The sequence below is a fragment of the Miniopterus schreibersii genome (assembly GCF_964146895.1).
Source record: "Miniopterus schreibersii genome assembly, chromosome: 8".
Lineage (NCBI taxonomy): Eukaryota > Metazoa > Chordata > Mammalia > Chiroptera > Miniopteridae > Miniopterus > Miniopterus schreibersii.
Window position 1 is genome coordinate 63,878,930 of NC_138109.1, and position 24,323 is coordinate 63,903,252.

The 24,323-nt window shown below is 37.9% G+C and overlaps 1 protein-coding gene across 5 annotated transcripts in view; it reads right to left on the bottom strand.

Annotated features, from left to right (window-relative positions):
• Nucleotides 1-24,323, bottom strand: part of CDKAL1 (CDKAL1 threonylcarbamoyladenosine tRNA methylthiotransferase) — a gene marked incomplete at its 5' end in the record, with an annotated part of 552,436 nt that overhangs the window by 216,575 nt on the left and 311,538 nt on the right. For all 5 annotated transcript variants that reach the window (XM_081143988.1, XM_081143989.1, XM_081143990.1 and 2 more), the window contains one exon: nt 9,635-9,801. In XM_081143988.1, the coding sequence (XP_081000114.1) occupies nt 9,635-9,801 (167 nt within the window). The remainder of the gene's footprint in view (nt 1-9,634; nt 9,802-24,323) is intronic.

Here is a 24,323-nt window from a genome sequence, read left to right on the forward strand (position 1 = left end):
TTATTTAATTTTAATTTTATTTTATTTTTATTTTATTTTATTTTTATTGTTGAGAGTATCACAGATGTCCCCCATTTTCCCCCTTTCCCCCGCCTTCACTCAGCTCCCACTCTACCCGAGGCCTGAACCTTTTTAAAACATACAAAAAGAAATACATGCTATGAAAAGAAAAAGAAGAGGTTTTCCCCTCTAAATCATGAGTAATTGGAGAACTTTCAACATTCCTCTAAACAGTTTACTTTTCTCTGGCCCACACGTAACACCTCCTGATGCTAAAATTATACACAGACCCTGGCTGGGTAGCAATTTTGGTTAGAGTGTGATCCTAATACTCCAAGGTTGCAAGTTCAATCCCCAGTCTGGGCACTTATAAGAATCAACCAATGGATGCATAAATAAACAGAACAACAAATTGATGTTTCGCTCTCTCCCTCTCTCACTCCTTTTCTCTCTCTCTAAAATCAGTAAATAAAAATTTTAAAAAGTGATTTAGTACACAGAGTCCATTCATGCCTATTCTATTCTATTCTATTCTATTCTATTCTATTCTATTCTATTCTATTCTATTCTATTCTATTCTATTCTATTCTATTCTATTCTATTCTATTCTATTCTATTCTATTCTATTCTTCTGCTATAGCATATGCAAATAAAGGAGTTCTTAACAATATTAACTTTAAAACATTTATGTTCCAATTTAGGAGACAATCATTATTTACTGTTAAATGCCATTAAAGAATTTTGAATTTCAATTCTGGAAGCCAGACACTTTCAGGTGGGTGGTTTTTTGTGGTAGGCAAAGGGAGACACAGGGAAGAGAGAAGCACATGGACCTGAAAACAACAAATGATTCCGCAGGTTAAAAAGTAACAGAAGCAAACTAAGAAACTACGCTTTACTTTCTGAAAAACACGCAGAATGTTCCTCAACTATTCTCTGAACCAGTAACTTCATTACCAACCTTTCTGTTCTACACCATGAATCACCTGAAAATTCCATTACCCACCTGGTATAAAATATGAGAATTTCATTTTACTAAGTGCTGAATTAGCAAGTGCCTAAGGTAACCTTTCACAGGCTATCAGAGCAAAGAAATCAATACAAAAACGATCCTAGCCTCAAAAGGAGAGTGCAAAGGAAGCTCTGCTGATTGCCTATGTGCGAGCCATCCTCTGTGCTTACTAAGGAAAGTCAAAGGCAGCTTTTCAGGGGCTTGAGCAGAACTGACTTCCTAAATTAATGAGAAAGATAAAGCCCACAGCTGGTGTACTGTGGAGTTTGAACTATACTCATTTTGACAGGTGACGTGGAAACCTTCTCAGCTACTCCTATAAAAAAAATTAAGGATTCAGGGGAATGGCAATGTGGAATGCCTTTTAAGACACAAATTAAAACACATACGTATCTAATTCCCTCCTTTATAAACGGAAATGTACGCTAGGAAACTAAAAGATGAAGTAGGAATATTTGTATGCCACAATTGGAATACGTAAATTTCCAGGCTTCTCAAGCATTAGAACTACATATGTGTGTGTGTGAGTGTTCTGCTTTGTTAAAAGATATATATACAGAGACACGTGGCTGCAGATATTTGACTATGATGTTAGTTTCTTTATAGAGCATTTGCAGTCTTTTCCACTCATCATCTTGACACGTTTTATCCCTCATTTCTTTTCCTCTCAGAAAAACGATTGTCTCTTTTGGGAATGAATATCCGCATGTCACTGGATTTCATGAGCAATATCCAATATTCAATAACATAGGTCAATGGCAAAAGAGAAAAATGGTATTGGTCATTGAGAAGTTCAGGTAGTTTTTACCACAAGGTGGACTAACGTACTTTATGATAATCAAAAATGACTTGACCATTTATATTCTTACACAGAGTCTAGACTCCCACACATGCTATTTTGTGATTTAGAAATTGGGACTGAGCCCGGCCGGGCGTGGCTCAGTGGTTGAGCATCGACCTAGGATCCAGGCGATCAGGGTTCGATTCCTGGTCAGGGCACACGCCCGGGTTGTGGGCTCGATCAATGACTCTCTCATCATTGATGTTTTTATCTCTCTCTCTCCCTCTCCTTTCCTCTCTCTGAAATCAATAAAGATAAAAAATAAAAAAATAAAAAAGAAATTAGGACTGAGAGCACCAGTGAAGCCCACAGGGTAGGTCTCGGTATAAATTATTGATGGTCATATAAATAAAATTCTTGAACAAGGCATTTTCCACTGTGCTCCCCAGGAAGACAGAGGTGGCCAATACGTTCAACATGAGAAACATCCATCCACAAAATAGTTAATTTTCCCTGAAAACATACCTGGGACAATAAAAATAAAGTTCCTGATGAAACTGAGACTGTGTCTGTAGGGGAAGCAACAAAGAGTAATCTGTTGAGATTGAGTCTGTCTATTTATGACTCCATTTCTTGTCTGGGTCCTCTGGCCTGCATATAATCAGGAGTCTTTGGGGCTCAGTAATAAGCATTAAGTCAGAAAGAGACAAATACCATATGATCTCACTTATATGTGGAATCTAATGAACAAAATAAACTGACGTACAAAACAGAAACAGAGGCACGGAAGCATGGAACAGACTGACAGTTGTCAGAGGGGAGGGGCCCGGGGAGCTGGATGAAAGAAGGTGAAGAGATTAGCCCAAAACCATGGATACATATACACATAGAAACAGACAAAAGGGCAGTGACGGCCAGAGGAAAGGGGGCTGGGGCTGGGTGGAGGTGGGCAAAGGGGTGGAAATTGGGACAGAAAGAGACTTTGCTCGGGGCGACGGGCCCACGATGCAGTGTGCAGAGGATGTTTCATTGGGTTGTACACTTGAAATCTGTAAGGTCCTGAGAACCAATGTCACCCCAATAAATTCTATTAGGGAAAAAAAGCAGGAATAAGCTATGTAAAGTTTCCTGAGGGCTGCTGAGTTCAAGAAAAGCTTAGGCTTCTTGAGCAAAGCTGGGGTTAGGGGCTGAAGCCTGAACAAGTGAACAAGTGAGGACGGCGGGAGTGAAGAGACTGCAGAGGTGGAACGGGGGTGGCGCCTGCAGTCATGCCTATGCGGAGCAGCATGTTCATTTCATCTTGGATCAGAAATCGTCAGGTCACTGGACGACAAGGGCGGGCACTTCTTCCACCCTTACCTTCGCTGCTAGGGGGCTGCTCCCAGGTGGCAGAATGCGGCTCCCAGTAAAGCCTGATAAACTTGTTATTATGGATATGAGTCCTTTTAATATTTGAGGAAGGGTTTCTCCCCCCAAATTTTCAGAGAGGCACAAACTCTGGTTTCCAGTTTCAGAGGTTTCGCTGACCTCCTGAAATCTACTCATAAATGCCAAGTTAAGAATGAAGTAAAGTGCTGATGATTATAATCAGCAAGAGACTGGGTGCCAACAGTCCGATCAAACCACACACTCACATATCCCAAAAGTTGTATGTGGATGGCAGAAATACAGGGTTTTTCCTTCCCATTTCCTTGCTCAAAGTAAGTCATCCAGCACATCCTTCTATGCATCAAGGGGGGAAATAGTTTTTATACAACACAAAATCTATCTGCATATTTTTCTATTATTCTGGAAAGTATAAACCTTAAGGAAAAAAAACTTAAGACCCCATGTGAACTGTTGACTTTGGTTTGGAGATGCTGTATTGCTTTGATGAAACATAAGCACAGCGGGGACTGGGTTTGTTCTTGTTTTAAAACTACGAGGCATTTTTTAGGTCTGCCAAGCCAAACATACTATTAATGCTCATAAATTACCATGTGGCAAAAGTCCTTGACAGATATTACCGTCCTTTGCTGGATAAATTAATTTTGCTAAATATACGCTTAGGTTAGAATATAAGGTCAATTAACTAGGAAGTAAACATACAAAAATCAAGGCTAGTGGGAAACTGATTTGTTGTAGTCATTATAAGATTACTCAACCAAAAACAGATGAAACATTTAAAATATCACTATTTATGATTAACCTTATATAACATATACAATATATATAACATGAATATGCTAAATATAACTCTTGTACAAAGCTATGCATTTTAATTCAAGCTAAATAAAATGTAGTGTAATATCAATGTGAATATTAGTGTCAATATTTTTCAGAGCGCCCAGCCGGGCGTGGCTCAGCGGTTGAGCGTCGACCTAGGATCCAGGTGATTGGGGTTAGATTCCTGGTCAGGGCACATGCCCAGGTTGCGAGCTCGAGGCAGCCAATCAACGACTCTCTCATCATTGATGTTTCTAGCTCTCCCTCTCCTTTCCTCTCTCTGAAATCAATAAAGATATATTTAAAAAAAAAATTCAGAGCAATATAAATTTAAAAATAAATAATTTGCTTTATTCATAATTTGAAGTAAAAGTCCTTAACAACAAGTATCTGCCCTGTAGATTAATCAGTTTACCCTGTGGACCCGGCTGTACATGACTAAAGTTCTGATGTGATTTTAAGACATACAGTATTACATATGTTAAAGGGAGATAACAGTTATTTTTAATTATTTACAACACAGGGAGAACCAGAATAGCTTAGATAAATGAAATCCACATATACTTCCCACATCCTCTGCTGGTCAACAGCTTTACTATCTTTTCCCAATTAGCCAACCCATAAAACAAAAAACAAGACAAGCTGCCTGGTTTTAATTTCTCCTCCTTCACCATTCACTGTTGACTTCTCTGATGGAGATTACAAAAAGCAGTGAAAGCTAAGAAGCAGAAAAATAAAGAAGCTAAGGGCCTAGATAATCTACAAATTTGATAGTCATACAATGAGCTCAATTGCTCTAGATAGTCCGAAAGATACTATCTACCGCTGATATTTTAGCAGAGCAAATAAATAAAGCACATCCCTTAGTCACAGCAGTGTGACTCATATTTGAAAGAAACATGTGACAACCATCCACAAATTCTTCCCAAACTAGATCCTCGGCACAGATACGAAGATACTTCAAAATACAAAGGCATGCAGTCAAGGAACGGCTAGAGTTAGAGCTACCGAAACATTCAGTACACACTCAGTAAGTGCACACATCACGGGCACTGAAATGTGGAGATGAACAAGCAGCCTCTCTCTCCCTCAAGACCATCACAGTTTTGTTGAATGTACATGTAAGTAAGTGACCACAGCTCCCCGTGACGAGAGCGGTAGAGATACCTTAGACAGAGTGAAAAAGCATGGAAGGGACCATCTGGGAAGGCTTCATAGGAGTGTGGTATAACAGAAAGCACTTTGGAGGCAGATGAGACTAGAAACCAGTTTGGCTACTACCTAGTTGTGTAATTTGGCCAATTATTAAAGCTTTCTAAGATGGCTTCTCTATCAATAAAGTGAGGATAATAATCGCCCTGCAGCTAGCTTACCATAAAAAGGGAAGGAGATATAGTGTGTAAAGTAACCAGCATGGTTTCTTGAAAATAATAAGCACTCAATAAACTGTAGTGATATTATTATTACTATTGTTCAGTCTTGAAAAACGCTACCAGTGACGCCTGGTGCCCAGTTAGCAGTAGCCACTGTATCACTATCACTGGCCTCAGCACACCTTGTTGGGTTCATGTATATTATGCTCAGTCTGAATTAAACCTCAGCTATGGGCTACCTACCACTGGGAGGGCAAAACTGAGCAATATAGGTTCAAGAGTAGTCAAATTCACAAGCCATCTACTTTCTAAAAGGTCAGAGTTCATAAAAGAAGAAAATGCCAGGGTCACTGCCTTAGTGATATCAATAGGAAGTCAAACACACAGGGAAATATCTTGTATTTGCCGCTACATGGGCATTACATTCATCAATACACATAGTAGCAATTGTTAGTATATCTGATTAACTCATTACTACCAACTGTTAACATGCAGTAAGTATGAAATGAGAAAAAGTTAAAGTAAAATTTGTAGGAGTATAAAATGGCAAAAAAAAAAAAAAATACAGGCTACACAGGAGGCACCATCGGCCAGAGATGTAATGGAAGAAGCATCCTAAGGGCCCTGCATGTCATGCTAAAGAGCTTATCTTTAGCCTGTGGGTAATGGAGAGGCACCACTGACTTTAAGATGAGGTAAAATGTTTTAATCTATTATTTTACCTATTGTTTCTACTTTATACCCAAATTTAATAAGTATTACATACGCTCATTGTTATGCTTCTTCAATTCTGGGTGTTTTTCATATATACCTGAGATATCTCTTTGCCAACTATGTAGTCGTGTGAAGTGAATCCCACATTGTTTAACACACTGATATGTTAAAAACAGGTTTTGTAGATGTTCCAGACAATTGACTACTTGCCTGTTAGGGATTAAGAATTCCCCCTCCCTTCCATTTATTCACTACACATTTAATCAACATTTACTATATGATATGCCCCATATAATATTAGACTCTTGGTAAAACCTTAAAAGTGCATCCTATATGTATAACTATAATATCATAGAACTATAGCATGCATCTTCTGTTCCTATAAAGATTTAATAAATTGTATTATTGATAGATCTATTTTTCCACACCACTCTTTTAAACAGTGACAGAAACTTTGTTTTTCTTTAAGTGATTACTACCCCTTTAAACTGTTCAATAAAAAAGAAAAAAAATTAAGCTGGTAAAAGGGTTTTAAAAAAATCTCAAGAGTCAGGCGAATGGGAGGTGAGGAAAATGAAGTAGGGAAACAGCCTAGTGAAGTGCCCTATAATTAAAGTCTGTACCTGAAGCATCTTCCAGATACACTGAAGGCTGGGTGCTGCCAGTAGAATTCTCAGGAAAGCCTCACTGAGCAGTATTAAAGCACCAGAGCAGTTATTTCAAGAGTGGGCTCTTTCTATCCCCGCAGGTTAAAATAATCACTGCCTGTCATTCACTGGTGTTATTTTTGTTTTCATCTTTTCTCCTGTTTTCTTTTTTTCTTCTTGGTGAGCTCTCTTCAGTGCTCTTTAGGTAAGCCAAGTAATTTCTTTAGAGTGGCCTAAGCTTAGCAAGAGGGAAACGGGGAAATGGGATGTACTAGTGGGTGCAAGCCTAGGCTCACCAGGCGTGGGCTCTCTTTCCTAGTGTCCTTCTCACTGCGAAGCCAGTGAAGCCTCTGGGGAACACTGAAAACTCTGGGCTCTTCCATCAGCTGAGGGGGACTACCACGGTGTGTGTGAAGGTTTGGTCAAAGCGACAGAAGAATACCTGAAAAGCTCTTACTTCCGAATGGTGTGGGTCTTTTAGTTGTGCACACCTTCACTTGTTTTCACTAGTTTCCTTTGTATTGCTTTCTCCCTTGGTGTGCACATCAGAACTGCTCATGAGGTACACGGCAATGGGTGGCTTTCTTTGGGACAAACTCTCACCCTTGAAGCTGATTTACTTTGTCATCTTCTGCTGTGTCTTCTGGCCAGAATGTTAAGACCTCAAAGACTATAGAGTGGGCCTACAATTTATTTCATGAAGAAGGCTCTTCTTTAATTCATCCCTTTATTCACTCACTTACTGATCCAATTCTGGGTGGGGCAGAACCAGAGGTGGGTATGACAAGGTCCTTGACCCAGGCAAATGACAACGCAGGAGAAAAGGTCAATATTATAAATATCTTACAGCAGGAATTTAAAAAAAGTAATGTCATGGCAGTCAGAGCTGATCATTCTAACCACAGCCTATGAATTAAACATCTGCTGTTTTTCCAGGTAAAATGGAAAGCTGCAGTTATCATCTTCTGTTGATTTTTTAGACACTCTCCTGGAGCATCTATTCAGAGGTCAACAACTAGCACTACTTTAGGTGCTGAGCTGTAGGATTTGCTATAAATATGCTATTAGTTTCTGCAATCTTGCAATTAATTAAAGTGCTGGATATATTCCAAGAGGTATTTGGTTAGTCATCTCAGAGCCAATAAAAGATACTTTCCCCCTGTGTTTACTCCTTACCTGAACTTCTCTGACCAGCAACTGTGGTTCCCTTGATCCTTGACAAAACTGTTTATTGACTATATAATGGTAGGGCTTCCCTTCCTACCCACCCTATACCTAGCTATGTCCTGGTTTCATGATGTATGTTTCATTTCTACTGCAAACACGGCAAGACTGCAATGGTCTCCGCATATTTGATTTTTACAGATAATCACTTGCTTTTACAAGTGTAGAATCAAAGAGTTAAGTAAAAGTTGACATACCTGTGACTTATTTTTTAATAGCAAATCATAATTGCGCCACACTTTCCAAAGTACCAAAGTTAACACATAGATAATATACCTTTACTGAAAAATCTGGCTAGGAAAACATAAATAACAAAACTAAAGTTGCTAAATTTCTTCATGACATATTTATAATTAATAACTAGATTCCTATCAACTCTGTTTTCAGAATTTCTAAAATACGCTGTTGATATTAGGGAGGCTTTTCAGCAACCTTAACAAGTCCTCAAATCAAATCAACAGAAACAATCTTTAAAATCTTTGAATATTCATTTGCATTTATGCATTAAATTTTAGCAGGTACACTTACTTTTAAATTTGGGGGATGTTATTTTTCTGCATAAACCAACTGCTAACAACACAAATGATTTAAAATGTGACTTTTTTCTATACTTTGCACATGACTTTCCAACAGCACTTATTAAATTTCTTATCCATAACTGTAGGCCTAATGTAATTACTTTATTCAATATAGTATAGTTATGGCTCCTAGCATGTGTGTCGTTTTTTTTTAATATGTCTTTATTGATTTCAGAGAGAGGAAGGGAGAGAGAGAGATAGAAACATCAATGATGAAAGAGTCATTGATCGGCTGCCTCCTGCATGCCCCCGACTGGGGATTGAGGCCGCAACCAGGGCATGTGCCCTGACTGGGAATCGAACTGTGACCTTCTGGTTCATAGGCTGACCCTTAACCGCTGAGCCACACTGGCCAGGTTAGCATGTGCTTTTTCATTTAAATGACCGCTCCCTGTCCATATTCACTGCCGTGGTTATTGTGGCATCTGCCCTCAGGTACCCATTACTTGTGCACATGTCCGTTTTCCTAGTTTAAGGGTAAGCTACTTGCAGGGAAGCATTCTGATCCATGGGGAGTATAAAAATGAAACCACGGATCTCACATGATTACAGCTCCCTTTTTCACAGTGACTACGAGAAAAACAGATGGAAGACTACCAAACTCTGTGTCTCTTTCATTCTACTCACTCCTGTCTCCTGACAAAGGGATGACATTTCTAACATCCTCAGACTTACAGCACAGTATCCTTACTGACGGGGCAATAGTCATAACACAGGTAATATGAGGTTCACTGTTGGCTGCAAAAGTAATGCAGCATATTAGCAGCCCCGAACTAGACAAGGCTTCTAAATGGAGGAATTGAGGCAAATTTATGCAACAGAAAGAAGGGCTGCAAAAAAGAAACAAAGAACTGTGACAAGATGGCAAGTGCTGGAAAGGCTAGGCAACAGTAATCAATGCTGAGGAAGTAAAACAAGATGCGCAGCCTGACAAAGAAGGGGATTTGAAATTCTCAATTCACTCCTGGTAACGTGGGACCACACACACAAAAAATGAGCAAGTGGTTTTAAATGAAGTTCATTTGATAATGCCGAGGCTGCCACCCTGTCTGGATTGGTTATTGTCGGTGTCAGCATGGAAATGGGGTGCTTTTCCTTACCTCCAGATGCTCTAAAATATAGGGCGGATTTGTCATGCCAAGCCTCAGCATCGCTCCCTCAGGAATCACTTCAACCAGTTTCCACAGCAGTGCGGGGAGATCGGTGCCAATATCTCTGCCATAAGCCCCTGTGTCTTCACTGGTCAACCATATCTCACAAACACCCTCTGTGAATCAAAGGAGATAATTAACAAATCTGCTGCAGAGCTGTTTCCTTCATCATCCAGCTGCTCACTCTTTTTAATGCACTATTTCTCAGCATTATTATGCAGGCAGTCTGGGGATTCAATTGCAGAAAAAAAGCAGCTTATCCCGTGGTAGCACTGGGTTATTAAGTTCATTTTATGAACACCAGAGAGTTACAACAATGCTATAAATTATCAGCGCATCCGATGGAGTGATTAACATTCACAGCCAATCAGTTCAGCCGTGTTTCCTCCAAAGCACTTTGATCAAGACTAAGGCTGCAGTCCCATCACAGAGAAAACCTGTTTTATTGACCACTAGAAGTCCTGGAACTGAACAGTCGCTCCACAGAATAGGTACTATCAGCAGTTAACTCACCAATCAGTCTGTCACCAACCCAAGGAAAAAATGTCAAGTGTGGTTAAGGTTTAACTCACAAATTATTAATTATGAGGTATCCATTTCTCCTCTAGTAACTATTCTAATTTGTCTTCTTTAGTCAATTAAGAATAGAGTGCATCTTATGGCTTTGTTCAAAGAACCTGGATGATGTATAAGTATTTGTGTTGGAAAACCTGTTTACTGACAGCTTGTATCCTACTTTCCATCCATCAGACCTTAGGAAACTGTACACATGCTTTGTTTCTGTTGTTGTTATAAACAATCTTGACTTCAAATATCAGAGCCTACAGTAACTTCCTTCCAAAAATCAAAAGGAAATACTTTTAGATAACATCGTGTTATTTAAAATGAATAAAACGGAGTTAGCAATAGCCACCCAGGTTTGCAGGGCACAGAGAATGTTTCTGAATGCATAGTCAATTAAAGGATTAGCCTATTTTAAAAGGCAGAATGATTCACAAGTCTCAACAAACAATAAAATGGGCCTGTGAAATGTGCTCGTGCTACAGTGATCTGTGGCTTCTGAAGATCCTCAACACACACACAGGGCACACAAAGAACGACTACAGCCTGACCTAGAAGAGGATGTTTCTGGAAACAATCTTATCATTATAATTTTTAATTGCCTTTAGTTGACGGGGCCGGAGAGTTTCAAAAATACATTTAGCCCGGCCGGGAGTGGCTCAGAGGTTGAGTGTCAACCTAGGATCCAGGCGATCGGGGTTCAATTCCCGGTCAGGGCACATGCCCGGGTTGCGGGCTCGATCCCCAGTCGGGGGGTGCAGGAGGCAGCTGATCAATGACTCTCTCACCATTGATGTTTCTCTCTCTCCCTCTCCCTTCCTCTCTCTGAAATCAATAAAGATATATTTTTTAAAAATACATTTAAATATTCCTTGCCAAGAGAGACAACAAATAAAACACACGGCTTTTATGTGAAAGTAAACTGAAAACTAACAGAATGCAAAAGCAAAAAGCAAAGATCTTCACTCTCCTTGACGCGCTCTGCAGAGGTGGGAAAGCGTGCAGGAAGCGAAGTCTCCAATCACTATTCTTTCCCTTAGAATAAGAGAGATATTTACTTTGCAGAAAAACTAGCCAACCACACAAAAACACGTTCTCTTTTGCCCACTTGCCTTTCTGAGACACACACCCTCACCCACACCTAAACAACAATGAAAATACAAGGGTAGAAATAGGATGTTAGTTTCCTGAAATGGAAGATTCGATGACTTAGCAGAGAAAACAGGAGACAACAACAACAAGCTCCATTTAAGAAGTTGGAGATGTTTTTAGTATTTGAAAAGTGGTAGTGTTATAGATATATGGGTTTTCTTAATTTAAATTAAATATGCAGTTCCAGAGATTAGTAAACCTTTGCTTAGTTTTCATCATTTCATTTAAAAAACTGTATATTCAAAAGAAATAGTCTAGCATGTTTATAGGCTCCCTGTGTAGTCTTATAATTTTATAAATATAATTTTATAAATATTCTCTGTTCATGGAGTAAATATTGTTCTGTTTAAAAAATGGATTGCAATTAGTGGCATGCTCTTATTTTAATATTACATATGCCATCGGATACTGGACTCATACACCCTTTTTTTCTTTTAAACCTTATCACAAAATCCACTCCAGGAAAAGAGATGGCTAAGTAACAACATAAACAGATTTTAAAACACTCTGAAAGAGGTTATAAAAACAGGACATTATCCATGATTTTCCAGTTACTGGCATTTGAGCAACACAATATGAATATTTTAAAATGAACAGAATAATTTTAATTTATAATTTTTCCATCCAAATGGTTCCACGTTCCGCCTTATGTAGAGAGAGCAGGTTCCTGGAACAGTGCCTTGCTGTTGCTAGATGAATATAGAAGGGGAAAATCACTATGAATAGGAATGGAAATAACATCCAAGCAGAAACAGCAGCCAGCTCTAAAGCTGCAAAGGTGGGGACCAATAGCCCCCTGGTGGGCTGAAACTTCAAATTAAATCACATAAAGAGGAAGCAGCTGTAACACTAAATCAGCAACAACAGGAATAATGGTATTGATGTCTCCAAGATCAAGGCTGCTAAAGTGCTCTATATAATAGCAACCTGGCTTAAAGCACAATGAAACGGGAACGTGTGCAAAATGGGAAGCTCGTGGACTTGGAGAGAACTGTGCCTGGCCAATTCAATCCAAAAATGTGTCAAAGATGATTTTGCTCTTAATCAATGTGAGGAAGTACAGATTCTGTAAGGTTGTATTTCAAGCATGAATGCTAATGAGAGCTGATCCCTCAAATAGTGAGGATATAGAAAGTCATTTCATACTAAAGGTGAAGCTAAATATGGAACCCCCAAGCCTGACATCGTTCTCCCCGGGAAGTCTTGTGATTACTCATAGGGCAGGCAGTTCCTGTCAGGTCAGCCTGCATACGCATTCACCAGGGAAACCGAAGGCTGCGGTCTGCAGTCACTAATGGACATGGGGACACGTGCCTGCTGCTGTCTGCTTACTTAATTGGCTGCACTTACGGACAGAAGTGCTTGCCTAAACAGCTTCATTCCTTCAGGACTTCAGTTATGAGCTCTATTCCTTTGCACAATCCTTTCTTTATTCGTCCATCAGACATTTATTAGGCCGTTACCTACTATGTGCCCTGCAGCAATTCCAGCTCATGACAGATATGGATTCATCATTAAATTTCTGTGATCTAAGATTGGCTGTTATCCAGGAGCTGGCAAGAGGACAGTGACAGACATCCTGGGAACTTCACATACATCCCTGACGGTGGTGGTGGGGGTGGGTATTGAAGAACACAGCCTTAGAAACCAAAATGAAGGGCGAACTAGGCTGGCTGGAAGTGGCTGTGACGTCAGCCCCAATGAGATAGGCCCCGTCTGCAATATAATGTGGACTTTGATTAATACATGTCAGAAAAACAAACACATGGAAATGAAAAAGAGAAGCAAGCAGGAAGAACTGAGATAAGAGACTTGAATGCCCAGCAAAACCTCCCATGCCTGTAAAAATAAATACATGCAGAAAGAGAAAGTAGTGGCTGGAAAAGTGGGAGACAAAAATTAGCTTTTTTTTTTAAGCATCCAAGGAGAAAAATTACTTTTTCCTAAAATTGTTCATCTACCTGCCTTTTGTTCATTTTCCTTAAATTGTCCAGTCTGACTTCTAAGGAACCTTGTTGTGTTAATTTTGGTAAAAAAGAAAAGCAAATACTAGGGAGAAGTGAAATGCATCTTGAAAGGCTAAAAAAACAAACCACCTTTAAAAAGTTTGGTTATTAGAATCCATTATCATCTTACCCACGTAATGACTGATCAGCCTATAGTTGAAACGCAGCTCTGTTTCCCTGAACAGAGAGCAACCTCAACAGCTGGATTCTGATCTTTGCTCCATAGTAATTTGAGATGACAGAGGATGGAAAAGAAAAAGTAGGAGACATAAAAGATAATTTTCTCAATAAAATAGTCTCACAACAAAGAAAATCCTTTTTGAAAAATCAAACTTTGCCAAAACTCAATTTCAAAAGATCATAATTCACTATAATTTTCCTGTGTATGGGCTTCATCGTAATAAATTAAAATGCGAGTAAAGATTGATTTCATCTGGTCCGAGAAGTGATATTTCTCCAGGAGCTCTTGCTCTATCACGGGGGAAAATTTCCACCATAATAAGTTGCTTCAAATATTCCATTATGAATAGAGTCTCTAAAAATAAGGATCACAAAAATATAAAAACTGTAAACTATGATTAATGGGATCAATAATTAAAGAGCATTAGATGGCAAGAAAATCTACAGCAACTACACACAATGAAGAAAATCCCTTCAAAATCTGCTAAATCTCTCTTCCTCAGGACAGGTTCGACACCCTTCTGTCTTCTGCTCTGCACCATCCCTTCCTCCTTTCAGGCCCATCGCCTATTCTTTCTCCACCATCCCATTCCAGCCTTCATATTCCATTTTCCTCGATGGCCAACAGGGATATAAACTCAACATACATTGTTATATTAATGTACGTGCATTAAATTATTGGCTCTTAATTCCTAATGCTCTTTTTTAACGGTCGTGGTGCATATTAACTGGATTTTTATAGGTTCATTCTTCTTAAAAATAATCTTAGAGAATTCAGAAATAAATATGAGCCTCTGTTTAAACACTTAAAAGGTCATGGAAATTTATTCAATGGAGATTTTTCTAAGTAATAATATATATAGGCAAGTTCTAGTGATTTAGCTTATTTATTTAATAGCAAATTAGACAAAATAACTTATAGTCCCTTCTAATCCTATTACTAGACACTCAAGGATTTTATGTTTTCCTGTTAGATAAAAAAGGACTTAAATGACAATTTTAGTAAAGACAGTCTCTTAAGAGGACCAACTAAGGCTATCATATATATCATATATATATATGTGTGTGTCTGTCTATGTATATAAAGAACACATATACATACATATATATACATATATAAAACAATGATATATGACTGATAACCCAATTAATAGGCCATCAGAGAAGATAATTATTCATTAGCCAATTCTTTCAATTATATCATGTTTATACTACTTTTACAAACTTAAAAGAATTATTAGCGCCCTGAAGTTTGTTTTCCTCTAACATTTTCTTTTGAATAATGTTGAATTTAAAGTGTCAAGAGTCCTGCAGTGAATACCTGTCCCTCCTTCACTCAGACTCGTGTATAGCATTTTGTCACATTTGTGAGCATTCACTCTCTCCACACCCACAGCACATGTGTTTTTGTCCCCTACCATGAACCCTTTAAGAATTAGTTGCAGATATGATGGCACTTTAAATCTAAATAAATCAGCATGTATCTTCTAAGATCAAGAACATTCTCGCCCATAATCATAATACAATTACTGTTCTTGACTATCTTTGGACAACACTTTCATTGTAGCCAGATTGACTCAATTGTATTTCCTTGTGCTCAGACCTCTGCGCTTTAGCATATGCTGTTCCCCTTGCCTCAAATGCCTCCCACTCTTCTTTGCATAATGAATACCTCTTCCGGGAAACTTCCCTTGACCACCCAGACTTATTTAGATGCTCCTCCTCTGTGATCCTAGGCATCTTGTGCAAAATTCTGTATCACAATGCATTATAATTACTGGTTTAATTGTTCATCTCCCCTTATAGGATGTAAGCATCTCCCTGGCAGAGGTGCAAAAACCTGAAAAAATATACATATGCCTGGAAATGATTATGGTACATAGCACATAGGAAGCATTCGATGAATTTTGGTTCCATATACATATATAAACATATATATGTGTATATACATGCAGACATACACAGAATGTGCACAAGAGTGCACGTAAGTTCTGCATCAGGCAATGAGGAGATATCAAATGAATTTTCTTTGGACAATACGGAAATGCAGCTTGAATGTTGTGAGGTGTGTTGCATGGTCTCTTAACTTCTGCACAAGATTAGTGTAGAAGTTATCCTACAGTGGTAGCTGGAGAGCCCAGCAAGTGAATACAAACCATCTTTTTAGAGGTAAGACTTTCCAATTACAGATAAAGTCAGATAGATCAATTACTCATGAAACAATTAAACTTTAAAATTACCCTTTTTATTGCTTTAATAACAAGAGTTAACAAAGAAACAGTATTTCCAGAGCATCCTGACATCTGTGATTATAGTGACACAAAGAAAACAACTTGTTAGCATAATTGATAACGTTGTTGCTAAACAAAAACAAGCTGTTTAAATTATTTCTTTTGAAAGGTCATAATCAGAAAGAATATTGTTTATTTCCATACTTCTACAAGAATTTGGAAATAATGGAAAGCTAAAAACAAAATAAACACCACAAAAGGAAGACACACTTTCTGGAAACAAGGCATCTGATTCTCCAGTGTCCAAAATCTGCAATAAGCCTCAATGAGGCAGATTAAATTTACTCTATGAAACCCAGTGTGCTTGTTCCATATATGGGCTTTTTTAATACCCCTTGAAGAAACACAGACAACAGAATCTATGAATGGGCCCTCTGGTGTTTCAGCAGGATGTGGTCAGAGATGCTATTTTGTCTTTAAAAAATCACCACAGGCTCAACTTCCAGGGGTCCAAACATTGCAGACACAAAAGGAAGTAGGAAGAGGGAAAAAGAAAACAGCTGGATGCCTGCAACGCAGGACCTTTTGCTCAGAAAAGATTACCATTGCTGATCATGGTGATTATAGGAATTTATCTAGATTCCAAGACTAACTTCAAGAGTTACAGAATAGTGAAAGGGTGAAGAAAGCTAAAGCAGCAAAGGAGTTTGCATTGTTCGGCCCCTGAACTCAGTTACAGAATGAAGAACTAATGGAACTTAAATAGTGAAGGACAGAGTATTTTAATGGCTAACATTTTATGGTCCTACAGGTCTTTCTAAAAAGTGAGCTCCACCAGATCTACAGCCAAAGGTGACCTGAAATCCTACAGTTCCAACTAGGGAAATTTGACTTTGAACATAGAACTTATACATTAATATTTCAGGTATTTAAACAGCAAATATAGTTTTCCACTTTGTATTATATTCTCATGTTCAGCTGGAAAGTGCATCAGGTATACGTTTAGTTGTCCTAATACAAATAAAGCACCATTCATTCATTCCTTGACTCTTCTTCTGACAAGTATTTGTTGAGTATCACTATGTGCCAGACACGTTCTAGGACTCAGAAACAAGGTCTCGGCTCTTGTGAAATTTATTCAAGTGAGAGAGACAATAATAGATAAATAATATATTATCAAGTAAAAATAAGTGCTAATAAAAGTCTTTAGAGTAGGATAAAAGGAATGAGTGATAAAGTGGTTGGGAAAGGACACTGCTATTTTTGACAGCGAATAATTGAAAGAGACTTGAAATGACACAGAACTTGAAGGAATCAAGGTCATAAGCCACACAGGTCGGTATCTGGAAGAGCACTGAAAGCAGAGGGAATATAAGTACATAGACCCAGCATGGGCATGATTATAGTTCCCAAGGAACCACAAGGAGGCCAGTGTGGTTGGGGTGAGGTGAGGGAGGGGTGTGTGGTGAAAAAGAATTATAAGATGGGAGTCAGTGGCGACATAAGTTGTTGCAAGAAGCTCATACTTAAAGGGCAGAGCTAAGAGAGCAAAAATTATGTTGATAACCTACTCACTGTTGTAGGCAGATGCAACATGTATATTATATTTGCTAGCGAAAGCCCTCAATAACTCCATGTTTTAAGATACTCTCCTGCTTCCGCTCATGAACATTAAGTTTGAGAATTCTCATGTTACTAGATTTTATATATAAGAAAGAACAGAAAAAGAAATAACAGATCATGAAATTGTCCAGTGTTTAAAAGTAATTAGTTTCTTTCACTCTTTTTTTGGAGGGGGAATTTATTATAATTGACTAAAATGAGTGAAACAAGACTAACAAATTTAAATAGAAATAAGTAAAAGAAACCGGAGACCATTAACACATTTACGCTTTCTAGTTGGTAGCACCTATAGGGAACGAAAGTGGTGCCAGTCTTTTATATTTTCTCCTTTTTCTTCCTTCTTTCCACCCAACAGAACCTAAGTACTACTCTTGGGCCTCAACTTCTCACTTAGCATCATTTAAGTTGACATCCTAAAAACAAACAGTTGCCACAAACTCAGGGAGTCTTCAAAGAGGATGAACCACTGCTATAACTTCCTAAGGAAAGACAAATAAAAATAAGTAAAATAGAATACTTTTATGAGGCAGGAAAGGAAGAGTCATTTTTCCTTCATTAAAGAAAAAAGTAGTCTCACCCTCAAGAATCTACTACCCACACACCAAGTAACTATAATGACAGAATAATTCAGATCAGTTTTACTCTTTTTAACTACTATAACTGGCAACTGACTCAAAAGTGGGTTAGTTAAAATAGTCGTCTAACTTGTGCCCTTTAAAAGTGTGAAAGTTTTATGAAGCTGATAGTTGTGCCTTGATCAAATTAGAATAATCAGAACAGGAAGTTCTGATACATACCTGAGATATCAAGAATTTAATGATCAGCTACCTCTTCAATTTAAAATTTCTATGCTACAAACACTTGCAGGTGGCATTAATAAAAGGTGATTTTAATATCTATTACAATAGAATAACATAAATACCAATAACCAACTCTAAAACTTGACCCAGCTATGGTAATCAAAATTGTATGTACCAACAGGGCTCTTCTAGTGGAGTAATGTGTAATATCCAGCACAAATAATGTACTCTGGCCCTACTAATGATTACAGAACATTTTAATTAAAACGAAATATTGTGAGGACTGCCATTTCTACACACAAAGCATTGACTATTATAGGAATTACCTTAATGCTATAAACAACTAGAAAACTTGACTAAATATATGAAGCCATCAGACAAGGAACAGCAGGCAGTGCAAGACTGTGATTTTTGAGAGAAGCAAGGTGAGTCCTATGATTATCTATCCAACTACCTGGAGGCATTTTCTAGGCCACAGTGCAGAACAGGGGAACCAAACAAAGCCTGATGATCTTGCTAAGTTGAGGAGACAGAGACTGTAGTTCAGAATGCTGCAGTTTACAGGGTTAAGTATTAAAGAGGCAAAAGCTGCACAGAGATGGAGCTCCAAAGATCAGCATAGGGTTCCCCGTTTTTAGTTGAGTCCTTTCTGGGCATGCATGAGAGGAAACTAAATTCCAAGCACAGGAAAGCAGTGGACCAAACAATTCCTAAAAGTCATACAGGACCAAGAAGAGTTTGTGTTCCTGCAAGACAAAAGAAAGACCTCAGAATGCATGAGTCATTAGGTAGAGTCCTTAGAAGGGTATCTGCCTTAGTGGTGGAGAAAAATTCATGGTAAACTAGAAAGTGCTCTGAACCTATACTAACCTAACTTACAAGAAAGCTTCAAAATATCAAACTAATTTCAAATAACTTAAGTCTATAACAGAACAAAGTCTAAAACTCTTTAAAGGAACACAACAAAATCTAATGTTCAACAAGATGAAATTCAAAATGCCTAGCATTCAAACAAAAATTCGCACGCATGCAGACAAGAAAAAAAATATTGACTATGTTCATGACCAATAGAAAACTCAATCAATAGGATCAGAGGCATAAGTGGCAGAAATGATGAAATTAACAGAAAAGAACATTTGAAAATGTATTGTAAATGTGGTCCATGTGTTCATAAAATATGAACATGATGAGAAAAGAAATAAATGTTAGGAAAAAAACCCTATTCTAGAGATAAAGTTGAAGACTAGTAACAAAAATTATTCAAAATGAAGCAAAGAAAAAACACTGAGAGTAAGAATGAACAGAGACAAACAACACATGCATTAGATTCCCTGAAATAATGGTTAAATTTTACAAATTTGATAAAACTATAAACCACAAATTCAAGATACTCAACCAACCTCAGTAGAATAATACACACACACACACACACACACACACACACACACACACTCTTATGAAAGAAAAAAAGAAAAACCACACCCAAACACATTGTAAACAAATGGCTTTTTAAAAAATGTAATAAAGAGAAAATTTTAAAAGCAGCTGAAGTGGAGAGGACATTGTACATAGGCACAAAGATAAGAATAACAGAAGCTCCTTGTCCGAAACCATGCAAGGCAGGGTGGAACGGACAGACATTCTCAAAGCACCAAAAACCTGTCCTAGAATTTTGTATTCGTAAAATAGCTATTCAACATGAGGGCAAAATAAAGAACTGAGGCAAACAAAGTTGAGTGAATTTAATACCAACAGACCGCTACTCTATATAGGAAGAAAAATCTTTAAATACAAGAGAAATTATTCCAGATGGAAAGAAAAGCACTTGATGATACACAAAGGAAATAACAGGACCAGAAATGTCAAATGTGGGGGTAGATATAAAAGCTATTTTTTCTCCCTTCTTATCTCTTTAAAATACAATTGACTGTTTTAGGCAAAAACAACAACAATAACAATATATTGCAGGGTCTATACTTTATGAAAAGAACAACAATAGCACAAAGACTACAAGAAAGGAGGAAAGTATACAACTATAAGGTTAAATTATTTTCAGCTGAAGGCTGATTGCAGTAAGTTAAACATGTATATTTAAACCCCAGAACAACTATGAATGAATGAATCAATTAATTAATAAAGAGCTACAGCTAACAAGATAATAGTGAAGACAAAATGAAATCACAACAGTCAATCCAGAAGAAGGCAGAAAAAGAGGAAAGAAGGAACCATGATGATGGGATTTACAGTGAGTCACAAGCTCTAGAGCAGACTGGAGTGGCATGGAATCATGGAGGAATATACGGAGGGGGCTTCAACATTATCTTTAATTCTTCTTTATTAAAAAAGGCTGAATTAAATATGATCAAATGTTATGGCTTAATACAGCTGGTAAAATTTTTAATGGTGTTAGTTGCTATAGTTTTTTATATCTTGGAAATATAATTTAAAATCTGAATGACAAGTAATAATCCCTGTGATTAAATAAATACTGGGAAATACATATTGGGAAAGTCTATCTTTTTTGTTTTAGGAAGAAACTAAATTAACCAATGAAGTCAGTGTGTTTTAAAATAAGTGGTTCTATAAGAATAATTAAGTGCAATGACCTTTATTAAATTCTGCTACGTGAGGCTAATCTAGATAAGCTAATATTCAACATTTAAAAATAGAATGTGAACTCTCCTCTAGCCTTAGGGGAAAACAGAATGCCATTTTAAAATAACTACCTCACAAAGGGGAAAAAATGATAATTTCTTACCATCAGTAGTTCAACTTTTCAAAAAAAGATAAAATACAGTTGGTTGGTGACACTGAGGAAAGCAACAAAGCAACAGCTCTGTTGGCTCACCCTTTCCATCACCTCAATAATTCCAGTTCAGGGATCTCCAATTAGTACCCAGATACGATGTAGGGCTTTAATAATTCTATACTTGGGAATGAATTAGGGGTACTTTTCTCTCTCCTCATGGTCTATCAGCAGGCCACTCTCCATGGTTCACTAAAAATAGACTACTAGATCTTTTTTGGTTTTGGTGCTACTCCTAACACAATGCGTTTTAGGGCAATTAATCAATGTAGTATTTGAATAACAAATACACAGATAATTTTAGGAATCAAAACTGCCTACTTAGAAGATGCCAAAAGACTGCATTACTTCATTTTACAAACACAGACTTGAAGATCAGAAAGGTTAAATGACTTGTCCCAAGTTATACAATAATCAGTAGCAGAGCAAGGTTAACAAGTAATCTCTTCTAAAAAAGGAATTCCAACATAACTCTTTGATGTCAATTCAATGGCTCAAACAGAACACCTATAACACTTTGGCTATAGCCCAGTCGGCATGGCTCAGAGGCTGAGCGTTGACCTAGGATCCAGGAGATCGTGATTTGATTCCCGGTCAGGGCACATGCCCGGGTTGCGGGCTCTATCCCGGGGAATATGCAGGAGGCAGCTGGTCAATGACTCTCTCATCACTGATGTTTCTATCTCTCTCTTTCCCTTCTTCTCTTTGAAATCAATAAAGATATATTTTTAAAAACTACATAACTTTGGCTCCAGCCCTGGCCAGAGTGGCTCACTGGTCAGAGCACTGGCCCACACACGGAAGGGTCGAGGGTTCGATTCTCAGTCAAGGATACATACCTGGGCTGCATGTTGGATCCCTAGCCCCAGTCCCTGGTCGGGGCATGCGGGAGGCAACCAATCGATGTGCGTCTCTCACACTGGTGTTTCTCTCTCTCTGTCTCTTTCTCTCTCCTCCTCCTCCTTCCCTCCCTCCCTTCCACCACTCTCTCTACAAATCAATGGAAAAAACATCCTCGGGGGAGGATTGACAACAAAACTGGCTATACTTATGGCAAAAAGGGAAGTACCAACTAAAATCTCAAAATAAAGAATTCTTTAGTAGCATTAGAAAGAAAACCAAAACAATGCATAAATAGCAGGTGAGATGTAGTAAGAATACAAGCCTTCACTGTCCAACATGATAGCCACCAGTGACATATGGCTGCTGAGCATTTAAAACGTGATTAGTCCAAATTGAGATATGCTGTAAGTGCACAGATTTCAAAGATTAAGTATGAAAAAGAAAATAAATATCTCATCAAGATTTTTTTATACTGATTATAAGTTGAAATGATTATATTAAATTATCTTATAAAGTAAACTGAACTTGTATCTTTTTACTTTTCTTAATGTGGCTACTAGAACTTTTAAAATTACACACATGGTTCGCATGTTTTTACTGGACAGCACTGTTATACAGACAGTCTGCAGTGAAGAACTGAAAGCATTAACATAAACTTTAATTCATTAATAAGTTGCAGTAGGCCTGGGGGGGAGCGGATGTGGGGTGGAGGGGCTCAATGGGCAGGGAAAGGGAGACATCTGTAATACTTTGAACAATAAAGATAAATTTAAAAAATTAAAAAATAAATAGTACTTTCTCCTAATCAAGAGAAACTGAAAATTCTTTAATTAAATAATATAACTGATAAACATAAGATCCTATACCTTATACACTTTATACTTTAACAGACAAACTGAACTGAGAAAGAACCTATAAAATAACTGGCCCGTACACTTCAAAAATATCAAGGTTACAAAAACAAAGGAAGACAAAGGTACTGTCCCAGATTGGCGGTTAAGAGGCTGAGGACACGCGATAACTAACAGTAATATGGGATCCTGGATTGATTCCTGGGCCAGACAAAGGATATTAGTGGAACAATGGATGAAACTTGCATAGGGTCTGGAGGTCACATGACAGTATTATATCAATGTTAATTTTTCTGACATTGATCATTGTACTATGGTCATGTAAGATATTAACATTTGAGAAAGTTGGATGAAGGATAAATGTGAACTCTTTGTACTACTTTTGCAACATTTTTGTAAGTCTGGACTTATTTCAAAATATAAGTTAAAAAGGAAGACCAAGGCAGGGTACTGGTCACCAGGACAGGACAAGCGACTGTGCTGCATATGCGAAACCTTTCCTTCAAGTGAAATGTCAGCAGGGCGGGCCCAACCCAGTCCTTTGTCTAACGCAAATCAAGAACCTATTTCCCTCAACACTGAGTAGAGACTCCTGATTTAAAGAAGCTCATGTCAGGGTGCTTCTAAAACTTATCATCTTATTTTAAATCCACCAAATGAACACATTCTTCTGCAAATAAGCTTCACACACTACATAAACAAAAATGTTATATACATACTTGCAATTAGAAAGTGCAAGACTACCTTCTGAAATATCATAGTACTGAGGTTACCATCACCAAGCAGTATTTATTCAGTAGTCACCACCAAGGCCTACATTAAGTTTCCCAAGGCACACATAAACAAAACTGACGAGAGAGCTATGAAAGAGAATTAAGAAAATAAATGTACAGAAAAGGTCTGAGCTAACTACTTACAAAATAGGCAAATATAACCCTAAGGAGTAGGCCAGGGAGATGTGAAAACAATATCATTAGCAGGCAATGGGCTAGAATATGTTTTTGAGGCATTAAACTTAGATATAATAAAGATACAATACATTACATCTATATTTACTATGTATATATGCACTAACATAAAGGAGAAACTATGGGATGAGGTACAGTGGTGTAAAGGAATCAACATAACATTTATATCTGAAAAAAAGCATCCAGTCGCTGGCAGGGAACACACTCTTTACAGAAGAGGGCAAGGAAGCAGGTCTAGTGTGTGGCTAGAAGAGTCCAATTCTGCACAATGCACAAGGTGGCTTTAACAGTTGGAACAAAGACAGTGGGAAGTCTGAGGGGGAAAGTACCTGGCTCCGTAAGCAATGTTACAATTTAGCCTTAGAAAACCATCACAGTTACCACTTAGAAGAGCAAAGTTAAGGAATACTCATGATAAATTATGTCTTTTTAAAACTCGTTAAAAATAAGCAATGATGTTATGTATTTAAATTTATAAAAATTTTTTAAAAAAATATATCTTTATTGATTTCAGCGAGAGGAAAGGAGAGGGAGGGAGAGATAGAAACATCAATGATGAGAGAGCCATTGATCGAGCCTGCACCCCGGGCATGTGCCCTGACCGGGAATCGAACCCC